The sequence below is a fragment of the Vanessa cardui genome, chromosome 7 (genome assembly GCF_905220365.1).
Source record: "Vanessa cardui chromosome 7, ilVanCard2.1, whole genome shotgun sequence".
NCBI classification, from domain to species: domain Eukaryota; kingdom Metazoa; phylum Arthropoda; class Insecta; order Lepidoptera; family Nymphalidae; genus Vanessa; species Vanessa cardui.
In genome coordinates, this window is record NC_061129.1 from 15,400,413 (window position 1) to 15,423,205 (window position 22,793).

Sequence of the window (22,793 nt, forward strand, 5' to 3'; positions counted from 1 at the left end):
TCAGCGCATTCGATTCCGTAGTCGGTGTTACAGCTTATTTGGTACGCGACTGATTAAAGCGCGCTACACGCGGCCGCTGCGGACACGGCCGTCACGGCACAACAGCGCACCGGACAATTTAAAATGCAATTAACGTCCCAAATTGTCGCTAATTAAACGGAGATATTCGTTAATAGCCATCCCTCCCCGCGCTCCAGGCTCCCCGCCCACCAGGCCGCTTTTAATTCGTAATAACATTACCTTTTAGGCTCCGAAGCCCAGTGATTCATGTTTGCTCTGTAATCAACAAATCAAAGAGCGGACGGTTAAGGGAGTTTACACGCTGTAGTTTTTGCTCGTTGAGTTATCGTTGAAGTTCGAAATAAGTTAGTGAGCTCGTTAACTAGCTAATTCGGCACATTTGTTATGCTGTGAATTAAATCGGATCTGATAGTGGAGTCGGTGGAGTAAATCGTAACGGTTCAGCGGCCAACTAGCAGAACGAGGGCATCGGGGTAGGCGCTAATCTTAATCACGACTGAGTCAGCGCGTGCTGGCCGATTTCGTAGTTCGTCGTCCTGGCCGCCGGCCAAACAACCCCCTTAATAAGCATCGCGTTCACTTCGAATATTTACCTTTCTGACTCCCAGGACATGAGCTAAGCTCCATCCTCCGCGCGTTAGCATATCTCATAAAAGTTTCCCCACTAACATGGAAGTTAAACATTATGAATTTCGAAAAGTTATATCGTAAGATAGCGTCTTAGCAAAATTTTATATTACTTTTTAAAATTCCCATCCCGTTTTATACGTTTCGCCGAAAGACCCGCTGAATACGATAGGAGGCGAGTTTAAAATTATAAACTGCTCTAATTTACATTCCTGATCGACTTCTCTTTGTGGCAAAGTCTCGATCCGGCTAAGATTAATCAAAATAGTTTTCATATTGTCATGTCTTAGCCCGTAATACCTAGGCGGCGTCACCTAGGCGGCGCCACGTGTTTTGCCTTTGTATCGCTCCGAGCTTGACTGTGTTATGCAGATCGTAATTCCCAGGGTTTATGAAGACTCTTGCCTTGCTTATGGTGCTCTGCCAACAGCTCTAATGTATACGAACGTATGATAATGGCGCACATCTATTTACTCGTGTAATCTCTGTAGTGCCTTGTGTGAAAATACATTGTTCTATTTTTCACTTAGCTGATTGGATCTTAAACCTTTTTATGGAAACCATTTTCACATTCAGCTTGCGCAAGTTGGAATACTTACAAATTCATTTCTGAGTCGTACCGAGAGATGATTGTTATTTGCGTCTCTAGATATAGTGTAAATTATTTCTTGCATACAAATTAAATTGTTCACATTTAACGAGAGGCGCCGAGCGAAGCAGAGAGGACAAAAATTTCGTATGTAACAAACGGAAAAAGGAATACAGAATCATTCGTAGCATTATAACATCCATTGAGGCGTGTACGTGACAATCGTCGCACGGGCGGAGCGGGGACGGGCAGCGGGACGGGGGGAGGGCAGAGGAGGAGTACACACTCGTACTTAGGATTTATCGCACATACGTGATCGTTGTAGCGATGAAAAAGCTGGGAATAAGCCCCTTGCGAATATCGTGCCATAATTGCTGCATTATTGATTACTACAGACAAAGCGCCGATCGAAACAATTGCGTCAAACTTAAAGACTACGTCTAATAGCGTTAAAACTGCACTTGTGCTAATTGCCGTTTATCTAAATCAACAAAGAATCTAATTAAGTTTATAATGAGACTAGCGCAACAATATCATCTTGGGTTACGTGATATTAATTAAACGGAATTCAACTTGCATAGAATTCCCAATTTCGGAATTGCGTAGGTCGCCTCAGGTGACAGCAAGAGGCTGGGTAGAAGCAATAAATACGATCCGGATGCCGCCATTACTCTGCGGCGGATGGATCACGTGACCACCGCACACTATTGACCTAAGCGATTTACTGCACGGTATCGATTTCGATTTATTTCGGAGTTATAACTTTGGTAATGTAGATTACCAACGAAAAATAACCTATTGCGTACAAAATTATATTTCAAAAGGCTATAATAAGTATGTACCAAAATAAAATCAAAATTTAAGAGTGTATACAAAACGAGACCGCGTGGACCGCGCGGCCACAGGTTAGCTAGCATTATTATGCCATTTAATTTTAATTAGAATTAACTGTAGAGGCAATAATATTTTTCTTAATTATGATACAACCTTTACTACACTTGTCACCTACATTATTTAGTCAATCTCAGTCGTTAACCACTCTGCCGTTACTTATACTTCCATTTACGTAAATCTTCCTATTTCTCTGCTTTCTACATCAACTAACGCCTCAAAACCTTCCTCAGTTCATTTAGAAATCTACGCATTTTGTATTCAAAGTGTTCTTATTTTTAATGGATTCTGTTTTCATAATTTGAATTGTCAATTTTCTCAATCCCTAATATGTCGACAACATTAAAGTTTCATATCAAGTAGATCAGAGGTTTCGTATATTTTATCTTTAAAAAACAAAGAAAAAGTTTAATATAGAAGGATTAATATAATTAATTAATAAGGTGTCAAGTGAGCTCTCGCGAGTATCCAGACAGTGTTTATATGTACGTACATATATTTATATGTATAGTATGAGTATAGTCGTCTACTCGTACAGCAGCGCTTCTTACACTTTGTCTAAATCATTAACAAATTATAAATTATACCTCTGTCTTAAAATATGTTTATACTATGAGTACTATGACCATAATATATAGGTTCCCATTGAAACTAGAACCAGTAAATTTTAATTTAATGGCAATAAAATGTCTTCCTTCCTAACATCAATCATGACATCATCACTATACAATATTTCGTTTACTAAGAATTCATATGCTTCATATACTAATATACATTTTTTTGGGGCTACATGAGGCAGAAAATTTATCAATTTATCGGTTCCAAACTTGACACTTCCTAAAAAGGTTTTCAGTAGACAATGCAACACAACAATGGGTATATTCAAACAATATAATATTAATGGTTAATGTAATTAAAATATCTAGTATAATGAAACAATTAATTATACATTTAATGAATTAACTCCCTGTTGCATATTATATATAAACACATAATAAATGTACACAGATAAAAAGTTCATCAAAACCACATTTATATTTGATATAATTTAATCAGCACGTACTCGTAGTACTGACACCGTGTTGATAATTTTTTCAGCGACGGATACTGCGTTCACTAGTCTATGAGTCTTGAGCCAAATTATGTTTCAACAGATATTTTACATTCGATTTTTAAAATATTTTTCAAGTTTAGTACAATATTCTTAAAAAAAGTTATCAATAAAAGTATGTCGATGAATGTATTGTAGAATCAATTGCAGTCGCGTGTGTAATGCGTAGTGACAGCGTCGCCAGCTAACACGGAAAGTTTTCGTGACCGACAAAGGATCCGTGATAACTTGTCTCATACAATGTCAACGAGAAAACTAGTATTTTAGATCCCTATTTCTTTATATATATATGCTTCGATAACAAAAATAACAACAACAGCCTGTAGATTTCCCACTGCTGGGCTAAGGCCTCCTCTCCCTTTGAGAACGACTTAGAACATATTCCATCACACTATTCCAATGCGGTTTGGGGGAAAACGCATGTGGCAGAATTTATATGAAATTAGCACGAAATTAATTATAAACAGTAATTAAGAACTTGCCTAATTTTGAACTCGCAATCATCGGTTAAGATGCACACGTTCTAACCACTGGGTCATCTCCGTTCCGCTGTATGCTTCAATTAAATTTATTTAGAATATTTTATGATAATACTAAAGAACGAAACTTTTATAACAAATATAAACACACAAACGTATTAATTCAAACCGACTCAAATCTTATAAATATTTATATAAATTACATAACAACTGTGTAAGTATATGTTATTTATTGATATGTAAACGTTTGTAAATATTTGATGTTGAACACAGTTGACTGATTTACGATATTTTCTTTTTGTTGTATGGACACACTGACGTACTGTTACACTTACGTGCTTTAAAGTAATTTAATTTACTGGAATTAGCTTTGAAATACATTATTCGAGAGGACAAGGTTTCATGGTGCTAATTTCATGACTATGTCGCATTTTTGCAGTATTTGATATTACTAGTGACCCGCTCCGGTTTCGTATGGGTACTTGATACGTATCGTTATATAATATTAAATGCTTAAATACATATATACAAATATGAACTAAAACTAGTTACTGTATAAATCTTGACCGCGTGGAATGGTGGCAAGAATGCTAGCAGCATTTCCCCGTTAAATCGCAATTCCGATCCTTTGGGCAAAAAAAGAACCAGTGCTCCTGTATATAATGAGCAAATTACGTAAAATCATTACAAATTGTAGCCTCTGTGTTAGTCTGATTTATAACCATATAAAGAGTTTTTAGTAGTGTTTCTCTACATAGACACATCTATCCTCACAAACTTTAGCGTTATTAATATTAGTAGGATTAAGGAACGGTGCGAACGTTAAAGGTTTTGACTGAAAAGAAGAGACTTTGTCTTGAACCGTCATTGTCATAAGCGTTGATTAATGGATAAACAAAATACTTATTTTTAAAGAGTTTTGTTTAATGAGACGTATAAGTGTACCGCTATAGTGTGTAATTATAGTCAATACCTCACCATACTGATACGAATAATATCATTCCTAAGGATGTTTTGAATTAGGGAGGACCATAGAAGATAGTTAATCCTTTATCATACAGTTCCCACACTTCCACGACCCTAATTCAATGGGATATGCTAACGAGTAATCATGATTTTATCTTATTCACACATTGATAATATTAAAGCAAATAATGCGGTTTGGTGGAATGCACATGTGGCAGAATTTCGATGAAATTAGACCCATGCAGGTTTCCTCACGATCTTCTCTTTAAATGCCGAGCACGAGATGAATTATAAATACAAATTAAACACATATATAGAGTGGTGCTTACCTGGATTTGAACCCGCAATCATCAGTCAAGACCAGCGATCTAACCATTGAGCCATCTCAGCTCTACTTTTATATACAAAAAATGAATTAATAAATGTACCCTTCCAGGCGCAGAGAATTTACCCCAGACTTAATTCAATATCCAGCCAACATACGTCAGATCAATTGAGAGCACTCGTTAAAGTAATTTTAGCAATTTAATTACACTAAACATTCTAGTATTATATTGTACTCCGCTAATATTAATTGTGAATCGATAACTAGTACGACACAACTTAGATGTAGCATGGGCAAATTCAATAAAACCGATTACTGCCGATTTATACAACCCATACAAATAACTCCCTATCGCGCCATGCGATGCTATTCGTCGCTATAGCTTCTCGCGTCAGTTCTATTCAAAAAAGTAAAACGACGTTTCAAATTGACGACTATACATATTAGTTCATATGATGTTAAAAGTTATTACGTTTGTGTAAAGATCATATTCACATAATAAATAAATATTTATAATTTGGGATAACGTTAATTGGATGTGATGGGTTTTATGAATTTTGCCGATGCTCCATCTAAGTTGTGTCGTATTATAAAACACAATTAAATTCAGCACGGATTAATGGAAGCAGAAAGAGATTAGTTCGTATCGCGGAAGGAGCGGCTGACTGGGAAGTTAAGTGACCCTCCACGCCCTCGATAGTGTTGACTGAACGCTTCACTCCTCTGCAACTCGTATATGACTTACTTCTCATTGTAGCATATGTATCTGAAATACAGTACCCTAAAAGAGGTTCCCAAACGTCATAGATAACTGAAATCAAATGTCCAATTATATAAGGTTAACTCAACGTTAACTTAACAACTAGCCAGTCACAAACCTACAGTAACTCTTTCACTGTGAAAACCGTCAAGCTCTGGAGTGCACTGCTCACTGTTATACGACACTCTAAATCATTGCCCATCTTTAAGCATCGTTTAACAAACTATTAACTAACCATATCTAAATATTGTATGAAAGTATGTAATAATATGTAGTTTATAATTATGTATGTAATATATTTTATGTGTGTATTATGGGGATGTAATTATATGTAGCTTTAGTATGAATATTAAAGTTTTTATCTATTTTCGTTATCTATTACCGCACTAACCTCTTTTTGTTCTAATTTCCTATAGATATACATAAGGTAAAACCGCCTTTGCGCACCATTTGTTTAATATTTTGTGTAACTATTATGTTTTCATGTGTTGTGCAATGAAGTATTTTAAATAAAAATAACTGAATTAAAGTTGTTTTTACATTTTACATAAATTAGGAATATTAATTTAATAATCAGTATTGAGCCAAGACCTCCGCCTCTCATGTCACGTGCCATCTCAGCGCACGTCCCATACGTTTGATGCGCTCATTCAAAAATAAAGGCCGGATTGATCGCTCGGCTCAAGTCTTATTATAACGTATATTACACAATTTAAGATATGACACGTGATGAACTCGTTAATTTGTTGGTTTATACTATAGAAAACAATTTTATATTTGCGGTTTTTTTTTTTAAATATATTATATGAGACAACATCACATACATTACTCTGATCCCAATGTAAGTAGCTGAAGCACTTGTGTTATGGAATTCAGAAGTAACGACGGTACCATAAACACCCAGACCCAAGACATCATAGAAAACTAATGGTAATCTACGTCGACTCGGCCGGGAATCGAACCCGGAACCTCAGAGTAGCGTACCCATGAAAACCGGTGTACACACCACTCGACCACGGAGGTCGTCATAATGTCGTTGGTTTATGTGTCGCAGCTAAGCGCCAATCCAAAATAAAAAAGTCTATTACTAGCGGCCCGGCTTCGCACGAATAGATATATTTTTACCTTTAATTTATACTATATTTTTATTGTTTTATTAAATTTATTCAAATGCTTTTATTATTAACATGAAAACAACCTGGCAGTTTGATTTTTTCTGACATGTTTAACAATTGTCGTTCTATTTCAACTTATTTACACAAATAACCTTAATAAATTATACACTTAACCTTTCTCATGAAAATTTTGATCTGTTATTGAAAACCGTACGAAAATTTGTTCAGCAGTTTTGGAGTTTAACGAGAACATAGAGACAAGCAAATGGCACCGGAGGACTTTGTTTTATAATATTAAGTGATATGAATGGAAAATGTATTGACTGAATAGCATTCAGGTCGCTGATTGAACGGCGGCACTTAGTAAAAAGGTTGGGGCGTTAATTCAATAGTTAATTAAGGTACTTCCCTGCGACGTTACAACAATTTATCACTAAGTACGATCCCAAACAAAACTGACTATTTCAGAAACTTGTAAAATATTTACATGCTAAGTATAACCAAAGTAATACAATTATTTGGTGAAGAACATTACCGAGTTCCGGTGCTGTCTTTAAATTTGCGAGCTTGTTAACATAACTCGAACAGGAATCGCAACGGGAGTTGTATCGGACTCGTATTAACACTTGTATTCGATACTTGTGACTGTTAACTAATTCCTAACGTGTGTGCCCAAACTTCGTAACCTAATCTTTGTAAGTAGTTCAGGAAGTTAAGCTTGACTAACAATAGTACGGAGTAAATTATCATTTGCCTAAACATCCGAGCCCTACAATAACACAATGAATATACTGCTGATATTTAGTTATTATTTGTCAAAATAAAGTTTTACAAGTTTATTTTTATAAAAACTATGGATATTAACTGAAGTTCGCGGGTACAAGCCAATGCCTGGGTTTTAATATGCTTAATTAGTCTTTATGCTTTCGACCTGACTTGGCGGTCAATGGAATGACGATTTGATGACATCTGCGTTTGGTAAATGAAATCTAACTAAAGTTACCGAGATAATACGTGTGATAGTTTCACTCAGAAGAGAGATATTCACAGTTTGACTGTCAATAAATGATTAAGATGTGTTTGGAATTAAATAAAATTATCATTTTATTTCATACATTTACATTACGTATATTAATTTGGTTGAAGAATCTTGAGAAGATTTAAATTTATATTGAGACGAAAGAATTGAAATGAGAGTACATTCAACAGGAGCCTTTAAGATTTATTTTTAGTTTTTAGTCAAAAGGCTAACAAATTTGGAATAACGGACTTTGCTTTTTAACGTTTGGTAATGTTAACCTCAACTTGCATTATAGCGGATTATTTATACTGGAGCCTGGGGATGTGCTCAACGCGGCGGCGGCGCGGGGCCACCGCGACACTTCGATCCCAGTCCCGGTTGATTCATAATCGGCGCGACTAACGAAGCGATCATCGGCGACAACGAGCCAGTCACTCGATATCGTCCAGCGGCCAGTGATTTAATATCGCATGAATCACGATCCAGTCGCTATTCGCGCAATAAACAACGCCAATGCTGCGGATTTGGAATTTGTTGGACGTCACTTGGCTCAATGATATTTTATGATTGAGCCATTCATGAGCGCACCGCGGCGCGCATTCTGACATCTTTATGTGTCGCGATATTGCCAATGTCCCGATCGAAAATATTGTTTTATTGCCAGTATATCATGACATTAATCATTTACGCTGTTTCAATTTTAAATTAATATGCGGAAATCAGGTCAGAGTTGTCGATGAAAACATATAAACGCATTACAAATAATGAGCTTTAATATTCAATTGGCATCATCCTATCATTATTTGAATGCCTAAAGAGATACTCTTTCGGGGAGATGAGAACCGACCTTGACATTTTTTCCGAAGTCAAATTTCAATATAAAATTTCTAAGCACCATACACCCCGTCGTTAATCAGTATCTAAGATCTCAAAAGGATTATTATCTAAAAGTCCTAATGAACGATCAAAAAACGCATTCTAAAATAATAATAGTCCTCAGCTAATGAAGTAGTGAATGTACATACATTTCAGTAAGTGAATGATGATGACATACGACCGTGCTGACCGATTTCAGCCCCGGCACTATTGTCAAGGGAGTCTAGCAAACGATATAATATAATAGCGCACTGTGCGTACGCAAAATCAGTGCACTCTATGCTTTGAGGGATTTTAACCTCACGCTAGGTTTGAATCCAGAAGCTTCCTGCAATAACGAGACTGCTAAACAAACATTTTGCTTAAATCAATATTTTTAGTACATTTTTGGTGAGTGAGCCAGTGTAGCTTGTGTTGGCCACCAATGGTAACGAACGAGATTATTAATTTATAGCGATTTTGACCACTTACCAGCAGATGGCCCACACGTCTATCCGCCTTCTAATTTGACATAATGGTGTAATATATTTATTATCAAAACAGAAACGTTAACATTTAACTTTCAACCGCTTTATTCCTCGGGAACTCGTTTAAAACGTTCACGAAGATTTTTTTTTCCAATGAGCCTCAACTGAATATCGTAATGAGGGGTGTTTTGAAGCTTTACAAACATTTTTTCATTTCGTTGAGCCAATTTTATATCCATTTTAAAAATGTAGTCATTATTTTTCACTTGTTCCGTGTACATTTTAAATTATAATAATCATAATGTAAAATATTATCCGCTTGTCCTGATTTATTAATGAATAACATATTCATTTTGAAATTTTATGCAGGTAAATATTGCCTTTTTATTTTGAAATTAATACCAGTAGTTTTAGAAATATTACGAGATATTTAAATAAGCGCGTGAAAATATACTCCGGGCGTGTTGTACGATGTATTTGTACAGCACGGTCGAATAAATTGGTGAATTTATGTAAGTCATTGTAAATAATCTAATGAGATAAAGCGTGAGGTTAGGTTAGCCCGAGACTGGAGTTTATCGAACAGGAAACCAACGTTACACTCACTGAATTAATTTTGTTTCATAACACTGGCCGCTCCATTGAACTTTACTTGTAGTTAATTTATTACGCCACCTACGTATGAAGTTGCAATGAGCTAGTTGACCACTGACCCGAACCGGTGGTAGTTTTGAAATGACATCCAATAAGTAAGTGTTTCTGTATACGTCAAATTAATATAATTCAAGATACATTTCATACCAAAAATTAACAAAAAAATTAAGAAAAATACAGTACCTATCTGTCTAATGACACAACCTTATACAAATCCTTTTAATCAGTTCGATAATAATCATACATCTTGTGGTAATCATCTGACAGGAAGTAGCTGATGTCCTTCCAGCCTTGAAGGAACCTGTACTCTCGATTTTTTAAATCTCCCGTGCAGCGCACCGGGACCTCAAAGGGAAGATCATTCGAAAACCTTATTTTTTTCAATAAGTAATAACGAACCGTCCGCCGAAGCCTACATTTAAAAGATTTTTTAATATAATTTAAAACAAGCCGAGGACGACGTTGAAGAAGTTTTCAAGTAATTTTTCAAACTTGTAGGATTTTTCTAAGTAGCTATTAAAACCGACCATCGCATCTTTACAGGATAAAATATAGTCGGTTTTTTTACTGGGAACTTTTAAAACACAAACTTTGGAATTATTTAGTCGTGTGTACTCATTGAAGTAATTGGTGCTCAGAAAGAGAAATTTATATAAAAAACGAGTACGTTGCATGTGTGCGTGGCAGACAACACACGGACAGGTTTTACTTATGCACACATGTTATGTGAAGTAGGAATGTGAGCCATATTCAATTTTATATAATGATATTTATCATTTGCTTTTAAGGTTTGTCATAACAAAAAGGTCATATCGCTCGAATTATATATGGCTACAATCGTTTGAAGGTTTGGTTGAGGTATAGAGGCGTGTTTATACATTATTTTACAATTTCTTTGTTGTTTCAGGAGGAGCTCCGTGACAACCTGACCGTGAGCGTCATGAGCTTCGTGCCAACACTGGACGACGACGGGAAACCGATCACTTGCCGCGCCGAAAACCCAAACGTAACCTCGCTGTACCTCGAAACGTCGTGGACCATTAACGTCGTTTGTAAGTCGATTAAAACATAACATCATAATATACATTTATTATATAATTATAAATTAAATATATTTCCCTAACCTCATTAAAATAATGTAATAATTGTCATAAATTAAAGCGTTGTTCGAGATGGCCCAGTGGTTAGAACGCGTGCATCTTAACCGATGATTGCGAGTTCAAACCCAGGCAAGCACCGCTTATTCATGTGCTTAATTTGTCTTTATAATTCATCTCGTGCTCAGCGGAGAAGGAAAACATCGTGAGGAAACCTGCATGTGACAAATTTCATAGAAATTCTGTCACATTGGAACAGCGTAGTGGAATATGTTCCAAACCTTCTCCTCAAAGGGAGAGGAGGCCTTGAGCCCAGCAGTGGGAATTTATAGGCTGTTGTTGTTCGTTTTTAAAGCGTTGTTGGTACAATGTTTAGTTACAAAAGTTATAGTTATAAATACAACTGAGACATAAAAGGAAAATAACACTTGAGTTATATTTCAGATCCACCCGTAGTGAAATTGAGGCTCGGCAGTTCGCTGGCAGCCGGCGACATCAAAGAGGGCGATGACGTTTACTTCGAGTGTCACGTCCGAGCAAATCCTCCTGCGAGAAAACTCTCGTGGCTCCATGACGTGAGTGCCGACTACATTACACAATACTCGTTTTATATCTTCTCTAAATCTGTGTTATGAAAGCGGTGCCCATATTTAAGGACCTCTAACTTTGTCTATCGTGCCGGAGGCTTACCGCTTTTATAATGAGGAACGACACACTATTTCGATGTGTTTTTTTGTTTATTGTAAGGTTTTTAATAACACTTAACCTTATTATATTAGAAAATTATAGTAACATGCCATTACTAATAAGGCAAATGTCTATAAAGCCCCAATACTAGCTAAGGTTCTCTTTGAGGCGAAGGTATGGTAGTATGGAGTTAAATTCACCACACTGCTCCAATGCGGGTTGATGAATACACGTATGGCTTTCATTGAAACATGCAGCTTTCTTCTGAAGATGAATCATTAAAATATGTTAAGTACTTGGAAGCGGTACTTCCCTGGTTTCGAAGCCGTAACGTTCGATTGAAAAGCACGATTGACACATTCTGGTAATATGCAGCTCATTTCATAGCACCGTAAAATGTTTTTTTATTATTACAAACGTCTTTCTTTACTAGCTTTAAGCATTATAAGAAAAGTATATAAACGTATAGTTTTCACAATAAATTTGCTATGAAACGCAATAAGTTCTTTTCAAATCAAATTGTTAGATCCTCAGATTGCGTGCTCAAGCAATCTATTCAGATTTATAGCATTAGGCACCGACGAACAGCGGTGTAGACAACACAATAGAATATTTACATTTACTTTTATTTTAATCTACATCAGCCCGCGCTCGAGAGATCAGTCGCAGTAATTGGTATTGAAGGCTTTCAAAATACTAGGCATCGAAGCTAACGCTAAGTAATTACGAGCACAAAAGGAATTGTACTCTTGAAAATTTGTAATTCGGTACCGAGTCTAGGTATTGTGCGAGGCATTGACAAAATGTCTTTTACTTCGTGGATTGCAATGTCGACAAAAGATTTACAACGTCAAAGTAAGTAATCCGACATCGATGCGGATAGAGGGCCAACAATGGGGATAGAGGGCGGGGAATAAAGTAATAGACGGCAGTATACGGTCCGATAATCGCTTTGTATCGCTCGCGTTTTAATCAGCAATGTAGAGTGCCGTGTTTTATTTTTGTTTCGTTTCACCCTTTCAGGGGCAATCAGTCGGTCGTTGTTACACGGATCGTGACACGCGCCGCCGCGCGCGCCTCCGATCCTTTTTATTTTTTCCACGGCATTGTTTTGACGTTTCGTTGTCCCACTTCGAAAGCACAAATTTGTAAGTTCGGTAATCAGAACCAATCTACGGAATCCGTGAAGTGCGGAAATCAACATCGGATATACCTAAACATAACCTCACACAATTTCAATTAATAATCATCCTCAAGGTGTTGATGACAATGAGGTAGAAGCTAGTTTCACTGTAATTTAACAAACGATTTATATTTATTTCTGCATAAATACCTGCATATTATATACATATTAAATGTTAATAATCTTGTATTGAGTATTGTTAATTAATATTTTGCTAGGACATCATCATCGTTATTGTAAACAATATCAGTTCAGGCTTAAAGCCATTTTTAAGCTTGCGTTTGTACCTTAAGCTTGGTTTCATTAAATGACGTTTCATTAAATGACATCAATTATTATCGAGGCGAAGGTATAATTTATTCATTCGAATAATTCCATAATGGCTACCTGTATTTGTTTCTATTATTCACATAATTATTGATGAACTGAGTATTGTAGTCTGTGAAGTGTCGGAGGAACAATGGTGGCGCCGTCAGCTCGCAGCGGCCCCCGAGCCTCGAGACTCATTCATATCAAGCGGTAATTAAGGACGGCTCGATGATCTCGGATTACGGAACGGCCTCGGCCTCTTTAAATAGATTTGCGCAAACATTGCATTGTTTTCGTAAAATTACTTAATTTATTTACTAATCTTACAGTTAATGCGCTTTTAGGTTAATTAGGTTAATCATTTGAAGAGCTTTTTTGTTAACAATCGTTGGAAACGCAGATTTAATATTTTTACTCAAAATACAGCTTTTCAAGAGAGCACGCGTTCTAGAATAATGCGCGTATGGATTTAGATTTTTTAAGGACAGGTAAAAAAATGTAGTGTATTCAGCATTTTACTACTTTTCTTACTAAAAAAACTAATAAGCCAATATAGATGAAGCGCGTTTCGTAGGTTATAAGTAAGTTTATAATGTTATTATATAAGCAGCTGTGCTCGGCAGGATCACTTTTAATTCAGACTATTGACGTGACGAGCGTGTATTTCATGTTCTTGCTGATAAATAAAGTAATACAAACACAGTTTATACGTCAAGTACTGTCATAAACCCGAACGGAAATGTAAAACAAAATGAATATATAAACAGTGGGCTCGGATCAATGCAGCCGGAGCGACGGTTTGTATTTGTAAATGCATTTGCGACGCCCGCGTGCGTTACGTTTTATTTACGTCGACTACTAAGTGCCCGAGCTGATAGAATTCACTACCTGACTCTTAGTCATTAGGTATGTCAAATTAATTTATGTCCGAAACTAATGAGCTACTTAATGAAATTGAAAGAAAAAAACAACACTTAACACTTTAATTTTTTTTTTATTTGATGGTAAATGGTCACCGTAATTAGCTTCGCACACAATCAATAGGTTATGATAAATATAAACTAAAGAAGATATTACTGTATTTACATCTCATTTCAAAATAAAATATAGCCCTTCTAAGAAGTTAAGTTACGAGAAGAAGAGGTTAGTAATAAAGAGGCTGAACAATTCTGGCATAAAATAATACTTTATAATTATTTCACTGGCAATAAATGAATAGGTATAACTGAATTAATTTTAGTCAGATATTTTATAAAGCCCCGATTCCTTTAAGTGATTTTAAATTTAATTTTGTTCAAAGTATAAAAGCAAAGAGGCCACACAAGATGACTACTTAATAGATTACAATACTGACTGACAAGCAAAAGTATTATTTTATGAATTCAGATCGAAACTATAAGCTATAAGCCGCAAGGCGGTCTGTTAACATAATTTGTGTTTTTGCATAATTTATAATAGTTTTTATTTTTTATTTATTCACGACAATCCGAACTAGAATTCGATGCTCAAAACAAAATGTACAAACACACATACCCCCATGAACTACACCTCCGACCGTTTTATTTGCTCCGATAGGATCGTGCCGCTGTCCGCCCCCACCGGCTTTCACAGTGCAATATTTTGAATAACGCTCTTTTATTTACTTTTACTTTCATGTGCGACAAAGGTCCGTGTCAGGCTTTCATAAAAAACATATTGTTGATTGATTTTTTTTTAAATCGCTTCATTTTTTATCTTTATTTTCAATCCGTTGCGACTAAGATGACAGGTCCAATAAATATCCAACAAATAACACAGTTTTCAAGCAAATTACTTTTAAAAAGTAATATACCGGTAATATAAAGTCAAACATACAAAAACAGAGCATTTAATAAGTTGAGACGAAAATGCTTTGCACTTGCGTATTTATTCTAAAAAAATACTGATGTTCCGCAAAGAAATACTTCAAACTTGAGGTGAAAATTTACAACAAATTTTATTAATTGAAACGGTACAATTTCTAGGAAAATCACATTCTGCAAATAATACATTTGTAATTTATATTGAATGATTGTAATTTGTATATTGTGATGTGAAATCATTATTCAGGCCGTGTAATCCGTCGTCATCTCTTTTAAAACAATAATTCCCTCAACCGGTCTCGACACATTAAGCCACTAATAAAACATTATTACACAGCTCCGCTGTTCTCTTCGCATCGGTGACGCGATTGTCGGCGTCGCGACTCGACCGCAATCATTTTACGCTTTTTGTGGTGCGAGCTTTAAACTGCCCCATTTGTCGCGTCGACACGCCTCATTGTTTTATATGTGATTGTTTTTGAAAAACTGCCCCGGTCTGCGCGATACGCCCGAATTAAAGCAACAAATTTACTGCGCTCGTTTACGAAACGATATCGCCGGATTCTAGCGAATTATAAAACGCACACATCGTGCGCGGATTTGTTCGGATTACGTTTTTATCGGTACCTAATACGAAATGAAAAAATCTAAGTGTTGTAATCGGCTTAGCGATTTCATCGACGACATTTATCTATGCTTTTATCGTCATTTGAAATTTTGAAAAGGATTCTGAACAATTATACGATTGCATAGTTTTTTGATTCATTATGAAATTACGGTTTGAAATACAGATTTAAAGACTAAACCTTATATAATTATAATTATGTTTTGTTTGTCACTTTAGTAGTTAAGTTAAATAACCTCCACTATAAGAAGACGAAGACTTTTAAATACTACTCAGCACACATACTCGTTTATTATTTTTTATTTTTACAATAAACGATGATAATATTATTACGATTATAATTTAAAGAATGACGTCATGAAAAAAATAAAATATGAGAAATATTTTCCACTTTTCAGAGAATTCCTCAGCAATAATGTCGTAATTACCGTCAGTCGGAACGGTCGGTCATCTCGTAAGAGGGTCACTTAAAAGCCTTTTTCTCCCCAAGGTCCCAAATGTTTCATTATTAATTCTGACATTATCTAACATGTTATAATTTCTTACCTGCTCGAGTCGGACGCTAAATTACTATTTGGGATCAAATTTTATTATGAATTGTCACTAATGCTCCAAGTGAGAAAGTGAATGGGTACATAAGGCCTCTGACGCGCCAGTGTATTTATTATATATTATAAATTTACAAACCCCGTGGTCTCGGGTTAGAAATTCGAGGCCGGGAAATATTTTATTATCATACCATAACTTCTCATGTCAAAAAATACTCAGTAACAAATCGAAACAAGGGAGTTTAAAGTTTAACGATGTCAATACCATCATGTGATGTTAAAAACAATATTCTTTACAAATAAACAAGCTGTTAAATAATGCACAACTATGTATTACCCTATACGTTTCTCTTGTCTGTATACAAACTTTACACGTTTTGTATAAAATAAAATCTGACTTTATAAATGACAAGCAAATATAATACACTAGATCTCGAGAGCGAGAATTGTCGCAGTAGAGAAACAAAATATCTTACTGTGAATGTGACAAGGCCACTTCCAGTTGCGCCCTGACACAAACGCTGCGACACAAACGTCTTACGTCGTAGCAACGACGTAGCAACGACGTAGCGACGCCGTAGCGAATGAAGACGGTCGCTCGTGACGCTGAATTGTAATATTCAATAGCCGGGGCGCTTTTATAAACATTGCAAAAGATAACATTCGTAAAAATGGTTTTTCTCCTTGAATATAGATTGTATATTTTATTTTTACATACAATCCTTAACACTGTTTTTTTTTTGTCAGTAACTTGTATGCGTGCCAGTGATGTGTTGGGTCACGAGCTTCTCAGTACACTCTGAAGTCGCCCAACAAACTCTTCAAATGTGGGTGGTTAAATAGCTTGAAAGTTGTTCACATCTTAATTAGATGAACAAGTTATTGAAGACGCATAAAATGGAATCGTCAAAAATATTATCTCTATTTATAATTAATAATCTACAAAAAATAATAATATATTTTTGACTTGTGACTTGTGGTACTACGACTATTGCTAGTATTCGATAAAATTTAATTTAATATTTCATTTCAATGAACTTATATAATATATTTTAAGGCTTTTTAGGAAATTCGTGTTCATATACTCAGTTAATAAATTGTTTTGAAGTACATAAGTATATAAATACATATTATATTCTTAATACAATAAAACATAACGTACCTACATATTACACATATACATATAAGTATCGGCTTGAGAGCTAAGAATGTATTTCGCCTTGTGTCATGACAGATATTTAGGTCAGGGCGGGGAATTGCGTCAACCCAACTTAGTGTGCCCGACATTACCACGAGTGGAAGTAAAATATTTGTATACAATCATTATCAAAGTCACAATAAAGTAACTGTCGTACAAGAGTGACTCTCAGAAGTTAGAGCAGACCCGCAGTGTTCTCTAATCATTGGCTTAGTTAGTTGAAACCGTTACTGTCTTTTCTGTAATATAATATCTATCCACCAAAGCGTATCCTGTTGTTAACGAGAGATAATCTTTTCATACAAGCTGTAAGACAAAGTTTATTCGAACGCTTTAGCTCGTATAATCTAAATGCCTACAATAGCGGAGTCGATACAGTCCGCTTTTATCTAAGTTCAACCCATTTTACTAGTTTAAATAGAACATTTGTGCGCTAATTTAGTTCGGTAAGCCGCGTCCGTACTGGGCGGTGTTAGCGAAGTTGCCGTTGCAGCCGGCCGACGCCCACTCGTAATGCCCCACAAAAACAATTAGTTTAAACACCGTGCACTTCACGGCTACGTTTACTGCCCTTTTCTGGTAACTGTTTTCTGCATGACCGATCTCATAAGAATAAATTAAATGTAAACTGGACTCGTTATTACAAACGAATTTGTAAAGGCAAAATAACGATGGCTTATATTTGATGTGATACTTTTAAAACAGAAATGAATCCTCCGTAATCATGAGATCTAACAAATGATTACAATTTCATCAAACAGCACACACTGAATTTCAAACCGAAACACACCGCTTTGCGTCCCTTTTAAGATCGTCATTTGCTCCGATTATAAAATAAATAATTAATAATAAAGGTGACGTATTCACAAAAGGACGCGTCGTTTTGTACTACCAGGAAATTGTATTCGCTTTTGCAGCTCCACTTGCTACGCCCTCCATCTTCCCTTTGTTTTATAATCTGAGTTTATTTGTAATTTCAACCTCCTTCTGTTTTGTATATAATTATGAGAAGATTAATTATAAATATAGAAGATCAATTCGAAGTTCAGATATGCTGCTCAGATTTGAGTTTTGATTGTAGTATAGATTCTTCTGCTGTGGTTTTTATTAACAGATAAGATTTTGACAGTGCAATACTTTTGTGTAATTGCTACATAATACCGTGAGGCCATTGGTCCTTCGCCTGAAAGGGAGAGCCCTTTTAATTGGATTACAGGTAATTATATAAACTTGTAAGATAATAATATTTTTTGATTCATACCATATCGATGAAATAAATTACAAAATATAATTACGCACAAATTTATCAAATCTCTCGCTGGAGGGTTTCTTTCGCTGTAACAGTCTTTCGTCATAACTAAATTGTAAACTAACAGACGTTAAACATTATGACTTATTATGAAATCGAAGTCATAAGCTAAAAGCAAAATAAATAGGATTGATGTAACACAATCACGGAGTAGAGGTCGTGGATGACACGCATTATACTTTGATATCCGAAATGTACATTCCCGCTTCGTCATTGCATTAATAATACACAACTACACTATAGCTGAGCTAAGCTATACAAGACTACCAGAGTATATTGGTTTTGGTATCATTTGTAAGTAAGCTGCTGTTCATGACTAATTACTCTTTTTAAGAATCTATATATATATAAAATAACAAGTCCTGACTGGCTGAGCTTAAACTGCTTAAGTTAGGGCCTTGAAAATTGGTGAGTAGGATGGATTTATTGAGTAGGCACCCACTAAGAAAGGAATTTTGGAAATTCCACCTCAAAGAGGGTGAAATAGGGATTAAACGTTTGTATGGAAGTCCATCAGACTTTAAGTTAGAAACATTTTATTTTTGGGATACTGATTAAAAATAAGTCGATACATATTTCAGCATTTTGGATATTCTATCCATAAAGGGGTTAAATATGGGTTGAAAGTTTGTATGGTAGTCCGTCATTTTCTTAAGTTAGAGCCACGAAATTTTATGTTTGGGATCATGATTAAAAATAAATCGATACCTATTTCAGCGTTTCTGGATATTGCAGCCCTAAAGGGTGAAATAGGGGTTACCATTTCATAAATATGTTAGTCCAACAGTCGGCCTATTTTGAAGTTGACCCATGATACTTTATTTTTAGAATACTAAATAGAAATAAGTAGATTCTACTATTATATTTATTTATAAGCATTTTTCAAGCGATCAAAGGGGCAACAGCTAGTATACAATAAAGCGTGGAGCTATGATTTTCATCGACAAATTATTTGCTTGTAATAATACGTAGATGACTAAAAAATAATCATTTTATTTCATGAGAAGTAATTTAGTTTATTGTGCAGTTCATGTAATACAAAATCACATAAGATTATTGTAACCATAAGAATACTTTGACCATCTCGACGTTCGTGATCTTATTGAGCCCAGCGACAGGTAGGTAGGTAGCCAGCTACATACGCGAACAGACAATGAAAATAAAAAAATACCCCTATGAATGAATATTTATGGGTGCAATATTTATACAATAAGCTACGACTTATACATAATGACAAAATATTCTATTTTAATTTTGCTTTCTTATTGTATAAAGCATGGAAATTCATATGATAAACAGTTATCACATTAAAAAGATTTATTTAAGTGCAAAACGTATCTCAAACCATCAAGCGGTTGGAGCATTCCTGCCGCAATCTTTGTACAAGCACCATCAACATTACTCCGTAATGCTTCGTTATTAGCCTTTTTGTTCCTTCGGTCCCCGGAGATCGTGTACTCCGCAAAAAGAGGATTACAATATAATGAATTATTTCCCCGACCACGGAACCACTGCTATTTGCTTTATTGCTCCTCACGTCAAACATAATCCTCGTAGCAATTCGAGCTGGTATCAGATCTGCCCTGATCGCGAATAGTAAGAACACCGCGTCAGAGATGTTAGCTAATTTTCATTGTGCGTTCATGTCTTATGAGTTTCGTTTTATTTGCTCGTTAACTAACATTTTTAATAATTACAATTCAGTGTATGTGTGTGTTTATTTTGTATCCGCTTGCGTTTATTGTTTGTCTTTGTTTTGTTTACAATGGTTAAGTTTTAATAATTACCTCCTAGCTAGGACCAGACCTTTATGTGGTAACGACAAACAAATAAGTGAGCTGGAAAATTCACCTACTCGTATGCTGTCATAATCTTCTATTATTTTTTTCAAAGCACAGTTTCACTGAGCTAAAAATACCAGAAGTGATTTTCACACACGATGCATAGTATATTTATTATATTAATTTATAACCAAAATCAAACCACTTTTAAACAATTACATGTTCACATTTGGTACGTTGGCAAATTATAAATTCCAAGAATCAAACATTATCACGTCATAATTATTTCCACTATTTACCATAATTATATATAATTATAATAGACGGAAATATCACCAGTAATGGAGTGTTAAAAATATATTAATAATTGCAGTATCAAAATGAATCTCAGTAGGAACCAGAATTAAATCTTCGAACCCAGAGAAGTGAACGAGTGCTGACCAGTGGCCCAGTCAGCTGTTATTCGCAGTGGGGTGAGGTACTGCTTAGAGCGCCTCTGCTTCGAAAACGCAGTAATTGAAAACAATATGAACTAAGTCCCAACTAAGTTAGGTCGGAAATTTCAATGAGAATATTGAACCGCTCTCTAAGGCTCGAGCGCGGGGCGATAGTTTCAAGATTACCCGATGTCTAATCGATGAACTGGATTCGGTCAGTTAGCGATGAAGGACTCCAACTTCTGTCATTGTTACATATTGTTAACATATTATTGAAATACTTCCATATAATTACTGCTTTGTCTTTTCGTTTGTTCACCCAATACGTACCGAGAATGAAATCTAAACTAATATTATAAATATGAAAGTAACCCTGTCTGTCCGTGTAGCTCTCCGAACCGTTGGAACTAATTTGATGAAATTTAGTATGAAGCAAACTTGAACTCCAAGAAAGGACTACTTTTTTGCCTTACACATGATAACCAAACACCCTAAAACGCGAGAGAAACCACGGGAGAAAACTAGTATATAATAAATAAATACAAAATGTTAATAAGATTGGTTAAAGCCTACGATTTCCACCCACTGTGTCATGTATTTTACGAAAACTGAAGGTAGCTGCTTCACGCGGTTCACCCACGGCAAACGTTACAGCTCCGCCTCCGTGTGGCGCAGCGTGATGTTCCGTAGATTGCTATAATAATAACCTTGTCTCAACTTGTATCTAATATAAAAATATTTTTTTACATCAGACTGATACATACTTTGTCATACAAACAAACAAATGCTTTACATATTGATAGAGATTACACACCATAGAAAACTTAATATTTATAGTGTGTTGCTCTAATCCTATTTTTTCATTGGATTGAAATTTTCCTGAATTAATATTTGCTATACACTCTTTCATCTTCAGTGAATAAAAGAAATACAGGCGTACTTGTAATACAATAAACACGTTTGTACAATAAGCCGGTCTTATCGCTGAATAGCGACCTTTTCCAGACAACCTTAATAAAATAAAAATTAAAAAAAAAGATAAGTAAGGCTTATTCCTTGGTAAAGGACTATGTATTCGTAGATTACTAAAAGCGTTGATCAAATATTCGTTAATTTTCGTACCCAATAGTGAACAATCTAATTAACCTATGTAATTTAGATGGTATAAAAGAGTAGTTTTAACCGATTCTTTACAGCATATTTTATATTCTGAAACGGTGGTAGCGACTGGTCGACACCCGTCCCCTGCCTAGACTTGTATACGAATCGACGACGAAGTATTTCTCAAATCAAAACGTTCATTTAAAAATCTATCTAAATATTTTGAAAGTATCGAAGGGAAAAGATAGGATAAGCATAGTTTTAGTTACCTTGGTGGACACTTTTTCTTTCAAAAATTAATGGTATTAAAAGAACCCAAAGTGATAGTTGTAAATATTCTAATAATAAATCCCTTTGTAATGAGAATGGGTTTAAATCTTAAATAATATTCCGCTTTATACAACGCTGATATGAGTCGATCGTAACGTGAAGTTGTTCGGATTAATGACAGCAATGATATAATAATTTGAAATAAATTGTTTTATGAAATTATGTAAAATATTCGCATATTGAAATTCTCGACAAACTCAAAACCTTTATTATGAAATATTGGAACAATTGTCCCATCCCATTACTGCGGACACGAGGATAATAATGTACAATAAGCAGATGACGTAGCGTTTGTGACAATACCGAGAGACCGACGCAAAAGGGACTCTATGAAAATGATTTAGAGGCTGTTTCAGTGTGGGGGAATTATGATGCATTAAGCACGTGTGGTCGCGTGTACATAAATACAGGTATAGAAAGGGAAATGTTGCGAACGTAATAAAAG

The 22,793-nt window shown here is 35.3% G+C and overlaps 1 protein-coding gene across 1 annotated transcript in view; it reads left to right on the plus strand.

Annotated features, from left to right (window-relative positions):
- LOC124531254 (nephrin) overlaps window positions 1–22,793 on the plus strand; it is a 410,712-nt gene that overhangs the window by 332,832 nt on the left and 55,087 nt on the right. Inside the window, exons 8-9 of the mRNA XM_047105755.1 lie at window positions 10,810–10,954; window positions 11,444–11,574. Of these exons, the coding sequence (XP_046961711.1) occupies window positions 10,810–10,954; window positions 11,444–11,574 (276 nt within the window). The remainder of the gene's footprint in view (window positions 1–10,809; window positions 10,955–11,443; window positions 11,575–22,793) is intronic.